At 41.3% G+C, this 22,260-nt stretch overlaps 1 protein-coding gene across 2 annotated transcripts in view; it reads left to right on the plus strand.

Moving 5' to 3' along the window:
* LOC137634097 (DNA-directed DNA/RNA polymerase mu-like) overlaps nucleotides 1-22,260 on the plus strand; it is a 51,783-nt gene that overhangs the window by 17,909 nt on the left and 11,614 nt on the right. For both annotated transcript variants that reach the window (XM_068366322.1, XM_068366321.1), the window contains exons 4-7: nucleotides 1,499-1,584; nucleotides 2,815-2,937; nucleotides 10,191-10,313; nucleotides 20,436-20,568. In XM_068366322.1, coding sequence (XP_068222423.1) covers nucleotides 1,499-1,584; nucleotides 2,815-2,937; nucleotides 10,191-10,313; nucleotides 20,436-20,568 — 465 coding nt within the window. The remainder of the gene's footprint in view (nucleotides 1-1,498; nucleotides 1,585-2,814; nucleotides 2,938-10,190; nucleotides 10,314-20,435; nucleotides 20,569-22,260) is intronic.

A 22,260-nucleotide genomic window follows, 5' to 3' on the forward strand; every position in this document is an offset into this window, starting at 1 on the left:
GAAATACAGGAGTAGTTTGTCTTAGAAATACTAGAATGGCTTGGATTCTTTGAGAGAACAATTTGTAGGTCTGTAGTGGGTTCGATCCAAAAAGCAGTCACTGAAATGTTCAGTATCATATTCCAGGTAATGGAGCTTAGCACTGGTTCATCAAGTGAAGAAGACCCTGTCCTGTGTGAAAAAACACCATGTCTGGGCAGCAAAGTTGGAAAAGGGGAAGCCTCATTAATCAATTGCTACCATTGCTGCTGCATATTTCTCTTCAGCAAAGAAAAATAACTGCAAAGCATAGTGTTAGTAGAAGCTAAACAATGCTGAAAACCTTCTACAAATGAGCTGTCTAAAACTCTTAAAAGCTAGCTACTAACTTCCCTTTAGCTAAAATCATTTTAATTGTTGCATGGGTGATAAAAATAAAACAAACTTTAGATCAGAAATTTTCTTCTATTGATCAAATTAACCTGCCCCAGAAATGTGCTAATTAATTTCTTAAAGCTGGTAATGATGTAAAAGGAAGTTATTAAAATGACAATGATGAAATGGACTTTCCACAATGTTTCATAATGTTTGTCAATGATTTTTCATGACAATTTTCAAGCTAATAATGAATCTTTCACAAAGCTCTCCACATTTGGACATTTGGACACAGTTACATGATGAATATAGATGAAGCTGGTTAAACCTTCTGCCTAGAAATGAAAAGAATTAGCATGTCTAATTGTAGGAAAAATCCTTTCAGTCTAATACAAATAGATACTAATTATATCTTTGGATTGAGATAGTAATTATAGGTTAAGCAATACCTTCCTACATTTCTTTCTTATAAGACAAATTCCTGAATTCAAATTATTTTAATATAGCAGTGGTGGTCATACAGGATAATGAATCCATGCCATTGTGTCGTCTCCTAACATACATTCTGCAGCTCGTCCCCTATTGTATGGATTTTTGCCTAAGTATATTCTTTCATTTCTGGGTTGACCTGTGGCGCCCGGTGAAAAGAGTCCTTCTTATATCTCTTTTCTGATAAAACCTTCCAATTATACCAGAGAAAGATAAAAGCATGGAATGCCGAGGTTACAACCCTCGCGCGAGCACCTTTTGGGTGTCGTGTATAAAGCAAAGGCGCGTGAAATCCACTATTCACAGGTTGTCTTCCATTATTATTAAGTTGAAATTGGGTCCCCTTAGTAAATATTCGTTTTGATATCTTGAATTATACTCAATGAACAGGAGGCAATGATGATCATACATAACTTTAATTTTTACTAAAGGATGTCTTGTTGATGGTCTGATGCCCTTGTTTTACATTGGATGGTTGATCTATCCAGAGAAATTAAACTCTCAGATGCAGTTTTAAGACGAAATTTCCTGTAGAGCTCGCTGTTATACATTACTTACAAATATTCTACTGTAAAATGGATTGATTGAATTTTTATATGAAGCCAAATTTTTTTTATGAAATTACGCAATTGCTTTATATTTATCTTTGTTTCAGATTCAGCAAATTTTTCTAAGGAAGTCTTCAACAAAAATGTTCTAGAAAGAAATGCCCCTTTGAATCATTGCAACCAAAAATTAGTGGTAAATATTACTTTTTTATAGTATGTTAGCATCCAGAATGATTGAATGTTATTTACCTTTCGATTTTTTTACTTTGTAGTAAAGTTTTGAATTGAAAAAGTCATTTGAATCATCAATAATTACTTGAATAATGTTAAAAATCCTTTTGGATTTAGTTTTTGTTCTCCAGTGTATAAAAGGTTGGGAAATAAATAATTTTAATTATTGTATCTTCTATATAGGGTCATTAATGTACATTAACTTGTGCACATTAGGTACTCATAAATTTGCTTCATCTAAATATATGAAATAAAATATCATAGACAAAAAATGGCTGCTTCAAGTCTTAAATTAATTAAATACAAATTTAATGAAAATTGGAAGAAAAAGAGCTGGCAGTTTGAATATTTCAAGCCAGTATGGAATGAAGATATTGTATCCGTAAAAAAACTTGAAATAAGAAAGTACTATAAGCTTAAAATCAGACCATTATTGATATATGAACTTTAGCCATTGTTTCAACTTATTTTTGACTAATGGGTTGTGGTGGCTGATGTGGTAACGTCCCCGACTGGTGAATACCAGACTGAGGATTGAGTCCCGCTCAAACTCATTAGTTCCGTTGGTTGCTGCAACCTTGCCATCCTTATGAGCTAAGGATTAGGGGTTTGGGGGAGCCTATAGGTCTATCTGCTGAGTCATCAGCAGCCATTGCCTGGCCTTCCCTAGTTCTAGTTCAGGTGGAGAGAGGGCTTGGGCACTGATCATAAGGATATATGGCCAGTCTCTAGGGTATTGTCCTGCTTGATAGAGCAATGTCACTGACCCTTGCCTCTGCCATTCATGAGCGGCCTTTAAACCTTTAGTGGGAAATTGTTAGCATTTAAACATAAAGTCTTCAGAAGGACCTAGCATTAGGAATTGAGTTGTAGGACAGAGTAACAAAAAAAGAAATAAGGTAAATGGATTTTATCAATATATAAGACTCATTGAAATTGGGTTAGGCATATATATGGGAGAGAAAGGAAAATGGTGCAAGTAATATTAGGGTGGACCACTGAAGGAAGGTTTGAATGGCTAATCCAAGGTAGTCATGGCTAAAAGCAGTGAAGAAGGAAGTAGTAGGGGAGTTTTTGAGATTATCTTAAGTAATCAGCATGGGAAAATTATTTTAGAATTGGTCAACACCATGTACTGTACTTCCTCACATGCTGCATATATTGGCTAATGTAGATATATCTTTGTTTACAGGAACCGTTAGCATTTTTAAATGATTATTGGACAGTTATGGGAGATGAAAGAAGGGCACTGGCTTATGCCAAAGCAGCAGCTACAATTAAATGTCTACCTGTTACTGTGAAAAATATGAGTGAGGTGAGCATTTAGACCTAAGAATGTGTTATGATTAAAAACTGGTTTTTCAATATTAAACTTAGCCGGTGATCATATAAGCTGCAACTCTGTTGCTCGACAGAAAAACCTACGGTCAAAATACGCCAGCGATCGCTATGCAGGTGGGGATGTACATCAACAGCGCCATCTGTCGAGCAGGTACTTAGTACTCCAAGTAAACAAAGAACCAATTTTCTCTCTGTCGGGCTACTGGCAAGACCTACTAATACGTTGTTACTAACTGGATTTGTTTTCACAACTATTTGGTGAAGTACACTATTCTAGTTTTGAGCTTTCGCTATGCAGGGGTTTTATCTTCATCTCAAAACTTGAACTCGTTTTGGATAGATTTAATTATAGTGACAAAGAGAGTATGGACTCTCTTTCACTTTTAAATGGCCGACCCTTCCCTTAGACGGAAGTGTGTTTAGGTTTTTAGTAATTTTGCTTAACACGTTATAGATCTATATATTTTATATCTCTCCGCCTTTATTAGGCCTCTTCGATTAACTTTCCATTTATGATAAACCTATAAAAAATAAATTTTTATGTTTTGTTTATATGCGACCTTTCCTGATAGTAGGCGGTCCTAACTTGGAACCGAAGTTAATCAATGTTGAGCCCGTTATATCGTATTTAGCCTTTAAAGAATTTAAAACTTTTTAAATTTAATGTTTTATGAAAGAATTTCTTTGATAGTCTTCGTACTGTTTTCAAAGATGAACTAACGTTTAGTTTTTTAGACTACGCAGTTGTTGACGTTCAGGACGTTCAACATGCGCTCTATCGTTACGATAGAGAGAGAGTGTATCACGGTTTCACTTTGCAGTAAGAGTAAATCGATTCTGACGTTTCGTTCATTCTTTCTTAGCTTAAATGTTTTAAATTCTAAATTAAAGGAACTTTTTATTTGGAAAACCTTTCAGTTTTTTCCTTTAGTCAAATAACATGTTTTTTTGACGATATATAATTGGGCTCTTCTCTCAGGTGCGAAATCAAGAGAGAAAGAGAGAGAGAGATAGAGACGGAGGGAGAGAGAGGAGAAAAAACGTTCCGTTCAAGCGGGTAACGTTGTTCTCGTGTTACTCTCCTCCCTAGTCGCTGTACGGGGAAGAAGGTAAAACGTTTCTAGGGTTTTATTCTTGTCCCCAGGCTATGTGCGGTGAGAGATTGTAAACGTAGTTTATTTGAACTAGTGTTTAGTCTCTTTCCCAGCCACTGAATTCTTTATCTTTATATATATTTTCTGTTTTTTGCTAGTATTAATGAGCTGCATTATACGACTGTTTTCGCAATTACTACCTTTTAATGAAGGGTAGAATTGCGTGTTTCAGGTAGAAATCAGTAAAGTCTCGATTTCAGTGAAATAAGTGCAAAACAGAAAATCGAAGTGATAAAGTGATATGCGCAAAGTGTTACAGTGTTGCGTCCGAGGGTTCGTCTGTTCGTGCCTGTCGTTCACCTAGTCCGGGACCTCTTGCAAGCTCCCAAGCCCAGGGGAGAAGTAATGTCGAACGACTTATGGGTTCGTCAGGCCTTGATCAACGAACAGACGTTTCCCTCCGTGGTTTCGGGCGTATCTACCCAAGATCGCCCCACCCACACAAAGACGAGAGAGCCCATTTACTTCTCGTCTGCGGAAGAGGTTTCTCGTAAGAAACCATGGACCAAGGTCTCGCAGCTTATTAAGCGCAAGTCGGTCCCTTCCGCGCAAGTCCAACGGCCCAGTTGTAGCCACTGGGTCAGTTCGGACTCGCTGCAGTCTTCCGACGACTGCTCACCTCCTAAGAGAGGCAAAGCGGTACCGCATCAGGCAGTCACACCGTCTGTTGCCGCACCTGCTCCTGTAGACCCTAAGTGGTCTTTGCTGCAGACCATGCAGTCTCAGTTAACGTCATTGATGCGGGACTTTCGTGCGGAGAAGGTTGACGCTGCACCAACCTCTAGCCTACAACCAACACGGTTGTGCGTCCTGTGGACGCTGAGGCGACCTTCTGCCGCACTCCAGCTGAGAGAGTCCCGCCACCCATGCGTTCCAGTGTACCCTGCCAGCCGCATGTTGACGTTCAGTAACGCACGGAACCTTCCGGTGACGTTCGCGAGGTACAACAACAGTCTAAGTTGTTTTGTTTTGACGCGGTGCGTCAACCTCCGCATTCTAGAGTTGTTCTGACTGCTCAGTATAGACAGTCAAAGCAGTCTCGAGTGAACACTGTATGTCCTCACGCACCTGTTGTGGTTGACAGTTCAGTTGTTGACAGTTCACAGACTGTCAAGCAGTTACATGACGTTGCCTTCTGGTCTGCTACTAATGCACCAGTGCTGTATGTCTTCACGCACCTGTTGTGGTTGACAGTTCAGTTGTTGACAGTTCACAGACTGTCAAGCAGTTACATAACGTTGCCTTCTGGTCTGCTACTATGCACCAGTGAGAGACTCACTGAGATAACCTAGCTTTTCTCGGACAAGGTTCCTGTAGATGAGAAAGTGCTGTTCTCCCTCCTACTGATATTCCCTTGAGGACTCTGTCATTTGGAGAGGAGCCTTAAGCTGCTTAGCCTCCTATGGACTTTAATTAAATCATGATGATTTTTTAAGGATCTTCGTCCGGATCTTGTAACTGCTGCTCCTCGTTCGCCTAAACGTCAGAACTTACACTAGGCCTAGCTACTTCGAAGCCGTTGTTTTTAAGCTAGTGCTCTCTCGCTCTCCTAGAGAGCGTTACGTTGGCTAGGCGACTGTTTTTTTGCACCAGGAGGAGTTTTAGGGATACAGCCTTTGATTTCCCTTCTTTTAAACTGGCTTATAGAGCGAGAGTCTGATAGGACACGAGAGAAGTTCTCGGCTTGGGAGTTCATGCCTCTGCCCAGATAGACTTCTCAATTCTGGTAGACTCGCCCTGGCGCCTAGCCAGGAGACGCTCCAAGTTGTTTACAGGTCAACTTCTCAATTTTTGTCGAGCCTTTGAAGTTTTGCTGTACTATTATGTCACACATAACAAGGCTTTCAGGGATAGTAAATGGTTCCGCCTCAGTCGCTAACCCCGTCTGTTGCCACACCTGCTCCCGTAGACCCTAAATGGGCTTTGCTGCAAGACGTGCAGTCCAAGCTTGCGTCCTTGATAGAGGACTTAAATGCGGAGAAGAACCTTCTGGCCAACAACCTTCCAACCGGTTGGTTGTGCGCCCTGTTGACGCTGAGGTAACCTACTCGCGTCTGCCAGTTGAGGTGGTTCCTCCTTCTGGCCAACAACCTTCCAACCGGTCGGTTGTGCGCCCTGTTGACGCTGAGGTAACCTACTCGCGTCTGCCAGTTGAGGTGGTTCTTCCACCGATGCGACCCAGTGTGGGTTGCCAGTCGCACGTTGACGTTAAGCGACGCTCGGAGGTGGTTGTTGATGTTCAGGACGTTCAACAACCAGCAGAGGTGACTTGTTGTGACGCAGTGCGTCAACCTCAGCAACCCGGTAGGGTGTTGACTGCACAACCCAGACAGTCTAGACAGTTTCGGGTTGACGCTGTACTTCCTCGCGCACCCATGGTTGTTGACAGTTCACAGACTGTGCAGCAGTGCCATGATATTGCGTCCGGCTCCGTCACGCATCCACCAGTGCGACCGGATTCAGCGAGTCAGACGTTGCCCACTCCGTTGCCGTTTCCCCATCAGTTTCGGATGAGGAACCCTCTGATGAGGACGTTGCTGAACAAGACGATCAGCCCCCAGCCCTGCTATCCATCCAGAAGATGCTGAAGAAGGAACGCTGCCCAGTCAGGCTGTGGATGAGTCTGGTAGGGACACTGTCATCCGTAGATCAATTTGTGTCACTAGGAAGACTACACCTCCGTCCTCTTCTATACCATCTAGCTTTTCACTGGAAAAGGACAAGACGCTAGAAGCGGTCTCGATCCCGGTTTCCGGAAAGATAAAGTCTTGTCTGACTTGGTGAAAGGACTATATCAACCTTAGAGAGGGTCTTCCCCTGACTGTTCAGACTCCCAACCACGTTCTCTTCTCGGACGCATCGGACGTAGGCTGGGGTGCAACATTAGACGGTAGGGAATGCTCGGGATTATGGAACTCGAGTCAAAGGACAATGCATTTCAACTGCAAGGAGCTACTGGCAGTACGTCTGACCTGGAAAAGCTTCAGGTCTCTCCTTCAAGGCAAAGTGGTGGAGGTGAACTCGGACAACACCACGGCTTTGGCGTACATCTCCAAGCAAGGAGGGACCTACTCTCTGACATTGTACGAGATCGCAAGGGACCTCCTCACCTGGTCAAAAGGTGTAGACATATCACTAGTAAGGAGGTTCATCCAAGGCAACTTGAATGTCATGGCAGATTGTCTCATTCGGAAGGGACAAATAATTCCAACAGAATGGACCCTCCACAAGGATGTATGCAAGAGACTTTGGGCCACCCGGGGCCAGCCAACCATAGATCTCTTCGCAACCTCGATGACCAAGAGGCTCCCAATATTTTGCTCACCAATCCCGGACCCAGCAGCAGTTCATATAGATGCCTTTCTACTAGATTGGTCACATCTAGATCTATATGCATTCCCTCCGTTCAAGATTGTCAACAAGGTACTGCAGAAGTTCGCCTCTCACGAAGGGACAAGGTTGACGCTAGTTGCTTCCCTCTGGCCCGCGAGAGAATGGCTCACCGAGGTACTTCGATGGCTAGTAGACGTTCCCAGAACACTTCCCCTAAGGGTGGACCTTCTACGTCAGCCACGCGTAAAGAAGGTACACCAAGGCCTCCACGCTCTTCGTCTGACTGCCTTCAGACTATCGAAAGACTCTCGAGAGCTAGAGGCTTTTCGAAGGAGGCAGCCAGAGCGATTGCTAGAGCAAGGAGAACATCCACCCTTAGAGTCTACCAATCGAAGTGGGAAATCTTCCGAAACTGGTGCAAGTCAGTATCCGTATCCTCGACCAGTACCTCTGTAACTCAAATAGCTGACTTTCTCTTATATCTGAGGAAAGAACGATCTCTTTCAGCTCCCACTATCAAGGGTTACAGAAGCATGTTGGCATCAGTCTTCCGTCACAGAGGCTTAGATCTTTCCAACAATAAAGATCTACAGGACCTCCTTAAGTCTTTTGAGACCATGAAGGAGCGTCGTTTGGTTACACCTGGTTGGAATTTAGACGTGGTACTAAGATTCCTTATGTCAGACAGGTTCGAACCGCTACAATCAGCCTCCCTGAAAGATCTCACCTTAAAGACTCTTTTCCTGAAATGCTTAGCCACAGCTAAAAGAGTCAGTGAGATTCATGCCTTCAGCAAGAACATCGGATTCTCATCCGAAACGGCTACATGTTCTACAACTTGGTTTTCTAGCCAAACACGAGCTGCCTTCTCGGCCTTGACCAATATCGTTCGATATTCCAAACTTATCGTATGGTTGGAAATGAACTAGAAAGAGTCTTATGTCCTGTAAGAGCTCTTAAGTTCTATTTAAAAACCTTTACGAGGCCCGTCTGAAGCTTTATGGTGTTCAGTTAAGAATCCATCTTTGCCTATGTCAGAGAATGCTTTATCCTATTTTATCAGACTGTTAATATGAGAAGCTCATTCCCATCTGAATGAGGAAGACCAAGCTTTGCTGAAGGTAAGGACACACGAAGTTAGAGCTGTCGCAACTTCCGTGGCCTTTAAACAAAATAGATCTCTGCAAAGTATAATCGACGCAACCTATTGGAAAAGCAAATCAGTGTTCGCGTCTTTTTATCTTAATGTCCAGTCTCTTTACGAGAACTGCTACACTCTGGGACCATTCGTAGCAACGAGTGCAGTAGTGGGTGAGGGCTCAACCACTACAATTCCCTAATTCCATAACCTTTTTAATATTTCTCTTGAAATGTTTTATTATTGTTTTTGGGTTGTCCGGAAGGCTAAGAAGCCTTTCGCATCCTACTTGATTTGGCGGGTGGTCAAAGTCATTTCTTGAGAAGTGCCTAGATTAGAGGTTTTGATGAGGTCCTGTTGTATGGGTTGCAACCCTTGATACTTCAGATCCTAGGGGTCGCTCAGCATCCTAAGAGGATCGCGAGGCTCCGTAAGGAAGACGTACTTAAAAAGGCAGAGTAATTGTTCAAGTCGACTTCCTTACCAGGTACTTATTTATTTTATGTTTGTTATTTTGAATAACTGCTAAAATGAAATACAAAATACTTAGCTCATAATAATGTAAACATGTAATGCTGGTCTCTACCCACCCCCCTGGGTGTGAATCAGCTTATATGATCACCGGCTATGTTTAATATTGAAAAATGTTATTTTTATTAATAAAATGAATTTTTGAATATACTTACCCGGTGATCATATATTAAAGGACTCTCCCTTCCTCCCCAATAGAGACCCAGTGGACCGAGGAGAAAATTGGTTCTTTGTTTACTTGGAGTACTAAGTACCTGCTCGACAGATGGCGCTGTTGATGTACACCCCCACCTGCAAAGCGATCGCTGGCGTATTTTGACCGTAGGTTTTTCTGTCGAGCAACAGAGTTGCAGCTTATATGATCACCGGGTAAGTATATTCAAAAATTTATTTTATTAATAAAAATAACGTTTCATCCTTGCTCAAGAAGTTTGAAGTTGCATGTTATTCATTGTAGCATAAATTCAATTAATTTAGGAATTTCCCTTTTTGGGGCATCATGGCATTTACAGTGTGGTCTGCATTTTGAACTTTCAATGGTACTGAAGGTCCTTAAGAATGCCCCTTCAACCATATCAATTTTGCTTTCTTCCTTTTCTCTTTTCATCCCTTTCCTTTGATTTCCTCCCTCCCAGCTTTCCCAATTTACCTTGCTTGCACTTTCACCTCATATTGGAACAAATCCTTTGAGTAAGCCTAGTAAGAGTTTATTAATATGACTCTCTGATCTTGGTAAACTCATTTTCAATTATTAAAGTTGAAGGTGTAGTAAGTATTTTGAGCGATCAAGTCAAATTATCTTCATTATCTAAGTTGTAATGTACTTTGAAATGTAGTATGCAATACTGTACTGTAATCCCAAGGGCTTCATAAGTGAAATCAGCCCTGTCTGTAAACAGAAAAATAAGAAGGGATAAATACAGATACAGTAAAAAGTACAAAGAAATATAATATAAGGTCCACAGTAATAAACCAGACTAATGAGCCTTTTCAATAAAGATGTATCTACGCCTGTGCTCATTACATATTTTTAACAACTCGATTGTAATATTGTTTATCTGTTTCTTCTAGGTAGATAACTTGAAAGGCTTAGGATCTGGGCATGGCTTAAAGGTGATACAAGAAGTTCTTGAAACCGGAAGGTGTGAAGAAGTTATCGTGAAAAAAGATTCTGAGAATTTTCAGATTCTAAAGGTAATGTATACAGTATGAGCTGTCATGAAATAGAAAAAATAATTTTTTTCTGTAGAACTATATTAATCAAATTTTTATCAAGATTATGACCAAAAAGAAAAAATGCTTTCTCTTGATGCATGCGCTATGGTGTTGCGCGATTTTTGAAATCTTATCTTAACCCTTTTACCCCCAAAGGACGTACTGGTACGTTTCACAAAAGCCATCCCTTTACCCCCATGGACGTACCGGTACGTCCTTGCAAAAAAATGCTATAAAAATTATTTTTTTCATATTTTTGATAATTTTTTGAGAAAATTCAGGCATTTTCCAAGAGAATGAGGCCAACCTGACCTCTCTATGACAAAAATCAAGGCTGTTAGAGCAATTTTAAAAAAATATACTGCAAAATGTGCTGGGAAAAAAATAACCCACTGGGGGTTAAGGGTTGGAAATTTCCAAATAGGCTGGGGGTTAAAGGGTTAAAAAAAAATCGCCGTATCTTAGGGCGTAAATATAGATACAATGTATTGTTGTATTTCAAAAAAATCTTACCTAGTGCATTCGTATCTCAAGCTATTACTGTACTGTACTTCATATTGAAGCATTTTAAATATTAAACTTAGCCGGTGAATATATAAATAGCTGACGTCTCCGACGGCCCGACAGATTCCAAAAAACTCGCGAGCGATCGCCATGAAGGTTGCGGGTGTGCCCACCAGCGCCGACTATCGGCCAGATACCCCATAGACTTCTCAACCACTCAGTTCTTTTCTGTCGGTGTCACCGACAACATTGGTTCCGCTCGCTCTAGACCTCAAGTTTTATACCGAATTGGTGAAGTACTTGATTTTGGTTTTATTGCTTTCGCCGTGTTGGATTATTCAATACTATCTTCAAAAGAAATGCTTTTGAAAGGAGAGGAAAAGTTTGTTGCCCTTGCTTTTTTAATCTCGCTCTGGTTTTTCCATAGAGAAAAGATGACCACCCTTCCCTCAGTGTACGGAAGTGTGTTAAAGGCTTTTAGTAATTATTTTATCACTTTATAAATTATTGTTGATATTTATAGATTTACCTCTATATATTTTATATCTCACCCGCCTTTGTTAGGCCTCTTCGATTAGCTTTCCATTTACTGTATACTAAACATCGAGATAAATTTTATGTTTTTGTTTATATGTGGCCTTTACCTATTCTTTGTAGGCGGTCCTGACTTGGAAAACGAAGTTAAACAACGTTGAGCCCATTCAACTTTTATTTTTGTTTAGATAAAAACAGTTGCTCTGTAAGAGTGATGAGATGAATATTTTTAGAAAATATTTTAAGAAATTTATTCTTTGCATAGTCTTCGTGCTGTCTTTCAAAGATGAACTAACGTTTGGTTTATTTATGCTACGCAGTTTGCGCTCTATCGTTATGATAGAGAAAGAGAGAATCACGGTTTTACTTTGCAGAAAGAGTAAATTGATTTTGACGTTTTGTTCATTCTTCTTTCAAACTGAAGTTTTTTAGATACTAATTTAAAGGAACATGTTAATTTTCAATTTCTTAGTCCTTTCAGTTTTTTCCTTTAGTCAAATAACCTGTTATTGACGAAGAGTGAGTGGGCCATTCTCTTGTGAGTGACAAGAGAGAGAGAGAGAGAGAGAGAGAAAGAGAGAACGATCTGATCTTTATTCTCGTCCCAAGTCTCTGTACAAGGAGTTTAAGAGCGAGTAACGTTGTTCTCGATTCAGTTTTTTACTCTCGTCCCAAGTCTCTTTACGGGGAGAGAGGATAAAACGTTTTAGTTTTTATTCTCATCCCAAGGCAGTGTACGGTGAGAGATGGAAAACGTAGTCCTTAGTGAACTAGTGTTTAGTCTCATCCCCAGTCACTGATCTTTTTAACTTTATATATTTCCGTTTTATTCGATATATATGTATATGTTTATTGATTTTTGCATGTGTGTTTCATTTTGTACTAATGTGCTTACATTATACGACTCATTTCGCAATTCTAACCTTTTGATTTAAGGGAGAATTGCGTGCTTCAGGTAGAAATCAGTTTTATTCATGTCTAATGGGAAATTATTAAAAAATGCGATATCAGTGAAGTAAGTGCAAAAAACATGTTCTGTGTTGCGGAGGGTTCGTTTGTTCGTGCTTGTCGCTTGCCTAGTCCGAGACCTCTTTCAGGCTCCCCTGCACCAGGGAGAAGGAATGTCGTAGGACCTAAGGGAGCGAGGAGTGTAAACCAACGAACAGACGTTCCCTCAAAGGTATCAGACGTTGCTCGTCAAGCACGTCCTTGCCATAAGACAGGAGAGACGAAGTTTCTCCTCGTCTTCCGATGATTCGTCTCTTTAAAAGCCTGGGCGTAGGGTTTCGAGACAGTTGAAACGTTTATTAGTTCCTTCAGAACAAGTTCAACGTTTTAGCTGTAGTCATCATAAGAGTCCCGTTCATAGCGATGACGTTCATGTACAGACGTTTCTGCCACAGACTCGACGTGACAATGAGCGGTAGACACCGTAGACACAACGTGACGTTGAGTGTCAGTCACCGTAGTCACGATATAGCATCGATCAGTAGTCACCGCTGTTACTACGTGACGTTTGAACGTCAGCCACTGCAGTCACAGGTTGATCCGAAGTTAAGTGTTTTGCAAGATATGCTGTTAAAGCTTTCTTCTTTAATAGAAGCTTTCGATCCTGTTCCTGTGCGAAAGGATCCTTTGCTTTTTGTACGTCACGGTTCTGGGATACGTGATTCGGGTCTTCAACCTTCTAAACGAGCTTTGTTACGCCACGCTGACGTTATCCCTAGTGACAGCTTTGCTGTTAAACGAGATGCGGAGCATAAATCTCGATGTAACTTTGATCGCTTTGAACGTCAGCCACCGCAGTCACAGCGTGACGTTGAGCTGCAGACATGACGTGACGTTGAGTGGTAGACACCATAGACATGACGTGATGTCGAGGGTCAGTCATCATAGTCACGATATAGCATCGAACAGCAGTCACCGCTGTTACTACGGGACGTTTGAACGTCAGTTACTTCTGTCACGACATGTAGTAGAATAACATTCTCTGCAGTCATAACGTGACATTGACCCTCCAACTTTAACTTCTGTTCATATACAAGTTGATGTAGCCTGTCAGGCTTTTCCTTCACGTCATTCTGAATATAAATCTCCTTCTCGCAAGACTTTAGATTTATCAGATGATGTGCCTTCTGAAGAAGTTGATGACCCTCTTTCAACTAATGTTCCTTTGGGGAGTCTTTCAGAAGAGGAGTAACCTAGGGTGGTCCAACAATCCCTTGTTTCATAATTATGAATTTCTTTAGTGAAATTTTGTCCTACTCGTTTTGTAACGGCTGCTACGCCGTCTGAGTTTACTCTTGGCATGACTTTCTTCGACTCCTACATTTACGAAGTCAGTTTTCTCTTGTTCTTCCAAGAGGGCCATGCTCTTACTGGGAGACTGGTTGGAATCCAGGAGAAGTTTAGGAAAGTCTGCTTTTGCTTTTCCTCCTTCTCAATTAGCTTCTCGCTCGGGCGTCTGGTGTGACACAGGAGAAGTTCTTGGTTTGGAAGTACCTGCCTCTGCCCAGGGAGACTTCTTAAGCCTAGTGGACTCTCCTCGTCGTCTAGCCATGAGACACTCCAAGATTTTATGGTCTGCTTCAGAGCTAGACCATCTCCTGTTAGGAGTTTTTTCGAGCATTTGAAGTTTTTTTTTGTTGGATTGGTCCCTGGGAGCCTTAAGTAAGGTCTCTCCAGCTGTCAGTGTATTGCTGTACAATTATGTCATGCATGAACAAGGCTATCAGGGATGGCTCCAATGATCTGGCAGCCACGTTCACTGCAGGAGTACTTAAGATGTAAGTACGCTCAATTTGTTCATTGTCAAGACAAAGTTCACGATGAAGACTACCAAATCTGTCTTGACAGCAGTAAGGGAAGGCGACTGGATGGTCTCTCTCGACCTTCAGGATGCATACTTCCACATCCCGATTCATCCAAACTTTTAACAACATCTGAGGTTTGAGGACGGGAAAGTAAGGTACCAATTTCGAGCACTGGGCTTCGGCCTCATTCCTGCTCCTCTTGTTTTTACAAGGCCCTTGCAAAATGTAGCAAGCTTTCTACATTTTACAAGGCCCTTGCAAAATGTAGCAAGCTTTCTACATTTTTTGAGGATTCAGAGCCTCCCTTTATTTTGACGACTGGCTAATCAGGGCGTCGTCATTAAATCGCTGTCTGGAGAGCCTCTAATGGACATTAGACCTAACCAAGGAGCTAGGTCTCATAGTGAACGTAGAGAAGTCGTAACTTACAGTACTCCATCCCAGACTATTCTTTATTCGGGAATGGAGATACAGTGTCGGATTTTTCGGGCCTTTTCGTCTCCCACAAGAATGGAACAAGCTCTGTTAAAAGTCCGTCACTTGCAAGAGAAAAAGTTTCTCTGTAAGAGTTTGAACGAGCCTCGTGGGAACTCTTTCATTGCTGGAGTAGTTTATCTCTCTGGGGAGACGCAACCTTTGCCCTCTCCAATTTCACCTAAACCATTGGAACAAGGAGAAGGGCTTAGAGAGTATCTCTTTCCCAATCTCCAACTCAGTCTAGACATGTCTGACTTGGTGGGACAGCAACATCAGACTTCGAGAAGGCCTTTCTCTTGCGATCAAGAACCCAAACCATGTGTTGTATTCAGATGCATCGGATTTGGGTTAGGGAGCTCCACTGGACAGTCTGGAATGCTCGGGTCTTTGGTCCACGGATCAGAAGGAACTCCATTTAAGGCAAGTAACATCTCTCTTTTGACGAGATTTGTGCAAGGAAAAATGAATGTCTTGGCGGACTGCCTTAGCAGAAGAGGACAAGTCATCTCCATGGAGTGGACGTTGCACAAGACTGTGTGCGAGAAGCTATGGATGACATGGGGTCAACCCACCATAGATCTTTTTGCGACTTCACTGACAAAGAGGCTCTCGACTTACTGCTTTCCAGTTCCAGATCCAGAGGCAGCCCACATAGACGCTATCCTGCTGGACTGGTCTCACCTGGACGTTTATGCCTTTCCACCTTTCAAGATCCTAAACAAGGTGCTGCAGAAGTTCACCTCTCACGAAGGGACCAGATTGACGTTGGTTGCTCCACTCTGGCCCGCGAGAGAGTGTTTCACAAAGGTACTTCTATGGCTGGTAGACGTTCCAAGAAGTCTGCCGTTGCGGATGGATCTCTTGCGACAGCCTCACGTAAAGAGATTTCATCAAAGCCTCCCCACGCTTCGTCTAACTGCCTTCAGACTATCGAAAGACTCTCTTGAGCTCGAGGGTTTTGGAAGGAGGCAGCTAGAGCGATCGCGAGGGCTAGAAGATCGTCTACCATCAGGATCTATCAGTCGAAATGGGAGGTATTTAGAGACTGGTGCAAGTCCTCCTCTATTTCCTCTTCCAATACCACTGTAGCGCAGATTGCGGATTTTCTGCTTTATCTGAGAAACGGTCGCTCCCTCTCTGCATCCACCATTAAAGGCTACAGAAGCATGTTAGCTTCTCTTTTCAGGCATAGGGGTTTGGATCTTTCTAATAACAAAGATCTCCAAGACCTGCTTAAGTCTTTCGAGACTTCCAAGGAGCGTCATATTTCGACTCCTGCTTGGAACTTGGACGTGGTCCTACAGTTCCTTATGTCAGACAGGTTTGAACCATTAAATTCAGCCTCCCTGAAGGATCTTACCCTCAAGACACTTTTTTTTGGTGAGCTTGGCTTCGGCTAAAAGGGTTAGTGAGATACATGCTTTTAGCAAAAACATCAGCTTCTCCACTAATAAAGCAGTAGGCGCTCTTCAACTTGGTTTTTTGGCCAAGAATGAACTTCCGTCTCGTCCTTGGCCTAAATCATTTGAAATCCCCAGTCTTTCTGAGATTGTGGGGAATGAAGTTGAAAGAGTGCTGTGCCCCGTTAAAGCTCTTGAATTTTATTTATCCAGAACTAAACCGCTACGAGGTTGTTCCGAGGCTTTATGGTGCTCCGTTAAAAAGCCCTCTTTGCCCATGTCTAAGAATGCGTGGTCTTATTTTATTAGACTTTTGATTCGGGAGGCACACTCTCATTTAAGTGAGAAGGATCGTAATTTACTTAAAGTCAAGGCTCATGAAGTTAGAGCGATAGCAACTTCAGTAGCGTTTAAGCAAAATAGATCCATTAAAAGTATGATGGACGCGACCTTTTGGAGAGGCAAGTCGGTATTCACTTCATATTACTTGAAAGATGTCCAGACTCTTTATGAGGACTGCTACACACTGGGACCATTCGTAGCAGCGAGTGCAGTAGTGGGTGAAGGCTCTACCACTACATTCCCTTAATCCCAATATCCTTTTAATCTACTCTTGAAATTTTTAATCTTATTTTGGGTTGTACGGGAGACTAAGAAGTCTTTCGCAATCTTTTTGATTTGGCGGGTGGTCAAAATGTTGTTTCTTGAGAGCGCCCAGATTAAGGGTATTGATGAGGTCCTGTTATAGGGGTGTTCGCCCTGGATATAACAGCTCCCGGGAGTCTTTCAGCATCCTGAGAGGATGGCTGGGCTTCGTGAGGAAAGCGGACTAATGAGGCAGAGTAATCATCAGAGTCAGCTTCCTTACCAGGTACCTACAGTATACTTAAGTTTGTTTTTATGAAATATTTGTCAAAAACTCTTGAGCATATACGCCTTTATTGTTTTAATACTGGTTTCTACCCACCACCATGGGTGTGAATCAGCTATTTATATACAGTGATACCTCGGTACTCGACCATAATCCGTTCGAGATCCGTGTTCGACCTCCGATTTGTTCGAGTACCGAATTTTTTTTCCCCATAAGAAATAATGGTATATATTCTATTCCGTTCCCAAGCACTCGAACAGGCCCAAAATATTAATAAAACGTGTACCTAAACAACAATAATTATCTAAATGTGTATGAAATTGGTCAGAAAATCCTATAAAACAATTTTAAACCATTTACTGTACTAAAATAAAACAATTTTAAACCATTTTCTGTACTGTAGTGAACATACCTTTGAGCAGCGGTTCGATGGCATACAGGGATGGATGTGGAGAGGATGGAAGGGGGAGGTTACTGCTTGGAAGGAGAGTCCCCTTCCATGATGTGGCGGGGTAGTTCTCCTTCAGGAGTTATTTCTCTCTCCAATGAAAGGGTGGGCAGATCTATTTCAGGGGTTTCTTCTCTTCTTTGTCTCTTCTTTGGAGGAGAAACAGGCTTTGATGTAGCAGCTTTCTTTTCTTTTGTGAAAAACTGGTCTATTGTTAATTGTTTCTTCCTCCTCTGCAGTATTTTTCGAAAATGATACATGACACTATCATTAAACATATGCACTGCCCGGTTTGCTACTGCAATTTCTGGGTGGTATTTTTCAGCAAAAGCCTGCACATCTGCCCACTTGGAACAAATTTCATTGATGAGAGAACTTGGAACATCCTCCCTTACCTCATCCTCTTCTGAAGATTCCTGCTCCACAATCAGATCCTGCTGCTGTTGTTGTTGCAGGTGCAACAATTCCTCCACAGTCAACTCGGTAGAATGGCTTTCTACAAGCTCATCAATATCATCCTTGTCGACCTCAAGCCCCAAACTCCTGCCCATGACAACAATTTCCTCAACGACATCAGTGTCATCAGAAATTACAGGGGTAGCAGTGCTTGGACCCGCCTCTGGTTGGAAACCTTCAAACTCCCTCTCTGTGACACATGATGGCCACAGCTTACGCCAGGCAGAGTTCAATGTCCTATAGGTCACACCTCGCCAAGCTTGGTCAATCATGTTAACAGAGTTGAGGATGCTGAAGTGTTCCTTCCAGAATTCCTTTAGGGTCAACTTCGTGTCACTGGTCACTTCAAAACACTTTCTGAAAAGGGCCTTGGTATAGAGTTTTTTGAAGTTTGAAATGACCTGTTGGTCCATGGGCTGGAGTATGGGAGTAGTATTGGGGGGCAAGAATTTGATTTTGATAAAGCTGTATTCTTCTTTCAAGTCATCCTCGAGACCTGGAGGATGTGCAGGAGCATTGTCCATAACCAGAAGACATTTCATTGGCAAGCTCTTTTCAATGAGGTAAGCCTTAACCTGGGGGGCAAACACTTCGTTTATCCACTCAGTAAAGAATTGTCTTGTGACCCAAGATTTAGTGTTCGAGCGCCACATAACTGGTAGTGCACTTTTACAAATATTATTTCGTTTGAACACCCGGGGGTTGTCCGAGTGGTACACTAACAAGGGTTTGATCTTGCAATCGCCACTTGCATTTGCACACAGCAACAATGTTAGCCTATCTTTCATTGGCTTGTGACCTGGCATCTTCGTCTCGTCCTTGGTAATGTACGTATTGGCTGGCATTTTCTTCCAAAATAACCCAGTCTCATCACAATTAAAGACTTGTTGTGCGATCAAATTTTGTTCATTTATGTACCGATCGAATTCCCCCACGTATTTATCGGCTGCAATTTGATCCGAACTAGCTGCCTCCCCATGCCTAGTAACACGATGAATACCTGTTCTATTACGAAACTTTTCAAACCAACCCCTGCTCGCTTTAAATGTAAATGAATCACTTTCACTGGTACTCGGACTTTTCTTCACTAATTCTTCATAGATATGCAACGCTTTTTCACAAATGAACGCTTCACTAACACTTTCCCCGGCCAACTGTTTTTCTTTAATAAATATTAAAAGCAACTTTTCCATCTCCTCAATCACTTGTGGCCTTTGCTTAGTTACCGCCGTAACTCCCGTTGCAACATTCGCCTTCTTAATCATTTCTTTATGCTTTAAAAACGTAGAAATGGTCGACTTCGCCATTCCGTATTCTACCGCTAAATCGGACACTCGTACACCATTCTCATATTTCGCTATAATTTCCTTCTTCAACTCGATCGTTGTTCGCACTGTTTTCCTCTTCTCCTTCCCCTTAACACTCATTACTTTCTTGGGACTCATTATGAAAGCTAAAAAAGCAATTAAAAGCACTGAAAATCACTAAATCACAACGAATGCTGATCGCGCGTTGTCTGAGTGACGCTCTCGAGAGAACTGATGCTTCCCGAACAAGCGAGAGTGGCCGAGATGGCGCGATCATCACAAAGCCCATGCGGTCGTCACGTGTTCGGCTGGTCGAGTACCGAATTTTTGGTCGAGCACCGCAGCAAAAATTTCTCGAAAATTTTGGTCGAACTCCGAATTGTTCGAGTATAGAGTCGTTCGACTACCGAGGTATCACTGTATTCACCGGCTAAGTTTAATATTTAAAAATGATATTTTCATTATAAAATAAATTTTTGAATATACTTACCCGGTGAATATATAATATTAAAGGCCCTCCCTTCCTCCCCGATAGAGACCCTGCGGACTGAGAAGAAGTGGAGTGGTTGAGAAGTATATGCGGTATCTGGCTGATAGTCGGCGCTGGTGGGCACACCCGCAACCTTCATGGCGATCGCTCGCGAGTTTTTTGGAATCTGTCGGGCCGTCGGAGACGTCAGCTATTTATATATTCACCGGGTAAGTATATTCAAAAATTTATTTTATAATGAAAATATCATTTTTAATGTAGGATCCGAGTTTTTATAAAATGAAAGCAGGTTATAAGAACTTTTTCCTGTTCAGTATGTGTAAAGTAGAAAATCTGACCTATGTCTGAAATCACCTTGCATTGGATTTCTTGAGACCAATCAAGGATATCTGATGGGATATACTGTACAATACTGTATCATTTCCTTTATGGATAACCTTACTCCTCACTTCTTTCTTTAGTGCTGGTTAGACCTATTGCTTCAGCCTTCTTATTAAAAAAAAAAAAAAAGACATTTCCTAGAATGATCTGGCCAAAAGTTTTGTTGGTTGCCTAGTTTTCAATATTTTCCATTTCTTAAAACTCTCTTGGTGACCCAACACTGTGTTGGTAACTAGATTTCTTATTCCATTTTAAACCTTAATAACGATATTCACTATACAATTGAAGTCGATAAATGAGATCAGCAGGTATGCCAAATTATGAAACAGAAGTAGTAAGTACAGTAATGTAATGTATATGGTAAAAGTAATGATAGGTTAATTTTGTTTTTCATATTTCTGATGATTATTTTTTTTACAGAATCTGAGTACAGTGTATGGCATAGGACCCACCTTAGCATTGAAACTGCACACTACTCATAAAATAAATTCTGTTGAGGATTTGATAACCCATTGGAGCCAATTAGATTTAGCTGATGAAAGAATCAAAATTGGTAAGAAATAGGATACATTCTTGGTTGTTTTATAGATGCATTTTGTAAACTTACTTTCTCACTTTTTCTTTTATACATTTCCTAATAGATTAGCATAAATACACTATAAAGCTTAAAAATGAAACATACTATAAAATATTCAGGAATTTTTAATGAGCCCTTTTTATTTTGCTCAACACCTTCAAAGATTCATGAAGATCACAAGATATAATTGTTAAAACATTTTGCGTCATTATATTGGATTAATTTTTTTAGCAAACATACTTTTCCCTGTTGGAGCCCTTGGGTTTATAGAATCTTGCTTTTCCAATTAGGGTTGTAGCTTAGCTAGTAATAATGATAATAATAATAATTAGCTCATCATTTAGACTTTATTTTGATAATTTTGTTTCTTAAGCTTGCAATAAGATTGAAAGAAACCAGTCATAAATCTGTTCAAAACCTTGTAATTAGGTAAATTCAGCTTATCCTTTTGTTTTTTTTTCCTTTTTTTAATACAGTGCAGTATTCTATATTTAGTGTGAATGTGATAGTATTTCTTTCCACACACTTCTATTCGACCATCTGTTCCCTATTTATTTTTAAATATTTAACTTAGCCGGTGGATATACGGTATATTTAGCTAATGTCTCCGATGGTCGACAGATTAAAAAGACTTGCGAGCGATCACCATGGTGGTTGCTGGGTGTGAACACCAGCGCCAACTGCCGGCAGGATACTGCATATATTTCCCCAGGAATTCAGTTCTCCTGTCAGTTGAAATGACAACATTGGTTCCGCTCGCGCTTAACCTCAAAGTTTTCAACTAATTGGTGAAGTACTTTTTTCATGGTTTCATGGCTTTCGCCGTGTTGGATTATCTTCAATAAAACTCTTGAATAACTTTTTTTTTTTTGGACTCTTTAAAATTTTCAAAATGGCTGACCCTTCTGTCTATCGTAAATGTTCTAAAGACTGTAATAAACGCCTTCCTAAAGCTTCTATCGTAAATGTTATAAAGACTGTAATAAACGCCTTCCTAAAGTTTCCATCGATCCTAAATCTATTTGTATTAATTGCCAAGGCAAAGCTTGTCAATTAGGGGATCTATGTGAGAAATGTGTTAATTTTTCTGAATTCGAGTGGTTGGAGTATGAGAAATATACTTGAAAACTTGAAAGAGATAGGGTTAGAAGAAGCTCTTCTCGATCGCAAGAATTTTCCTCTTCCCATGCCCCTGAACCTTTTCCTCCCCCTGTAGTGGTAGTTTCAGAACCCCCGACTGGCACTAATGATCAGCTTATGTCCGACGTAAAGATTTTGAAGGGTGTAAGTGATAAAGTGAAAAGTGCAACAAATGTGTTTAGTGTTAATTCGGAGGATTCGTCTGTTCGTGCTTGTCGCTTATCCAGTCTGAGACCTCTTTCAGGCTCCCCGACCCCTGGGAGAAGGAATGTCACAAGACCAAAGGAGGCGAGAGGCTTTAACCAACGAACAGACGTTCCCTCAAAGGTATCAGACGTTGCTCCTCAAGCACGTCCTTACCATAAGACAGGAGAAACTAAGTTCTCCTCGTCTTCCGATGACTCGTTTCTTAAAAAATCTTGGCGTAAGGTTTCAAGACCGTTGAAGCGTAAATTAGTTCCTTCAAAACAAGATCGACGTCCTGGCTGTAGTCATTGGGACAGCCCAGACCGTATTCCCTCATCGGAG

The sequence above is a fragment of the Palaemon carinicauda genome, chromosome 44, assembly GCF_036898095.1.
Source record: "Palaemon carinicauda isolate YSFRI2023 chromosome 44, ASM3689809v2, whole genome shotgun sequence".
NCBI lineage: Eukaryota > Metazoa > Arthropoda > Malacostraca > Decapoda > Palaemonidae > Palaemon > Palaemon carinicauda.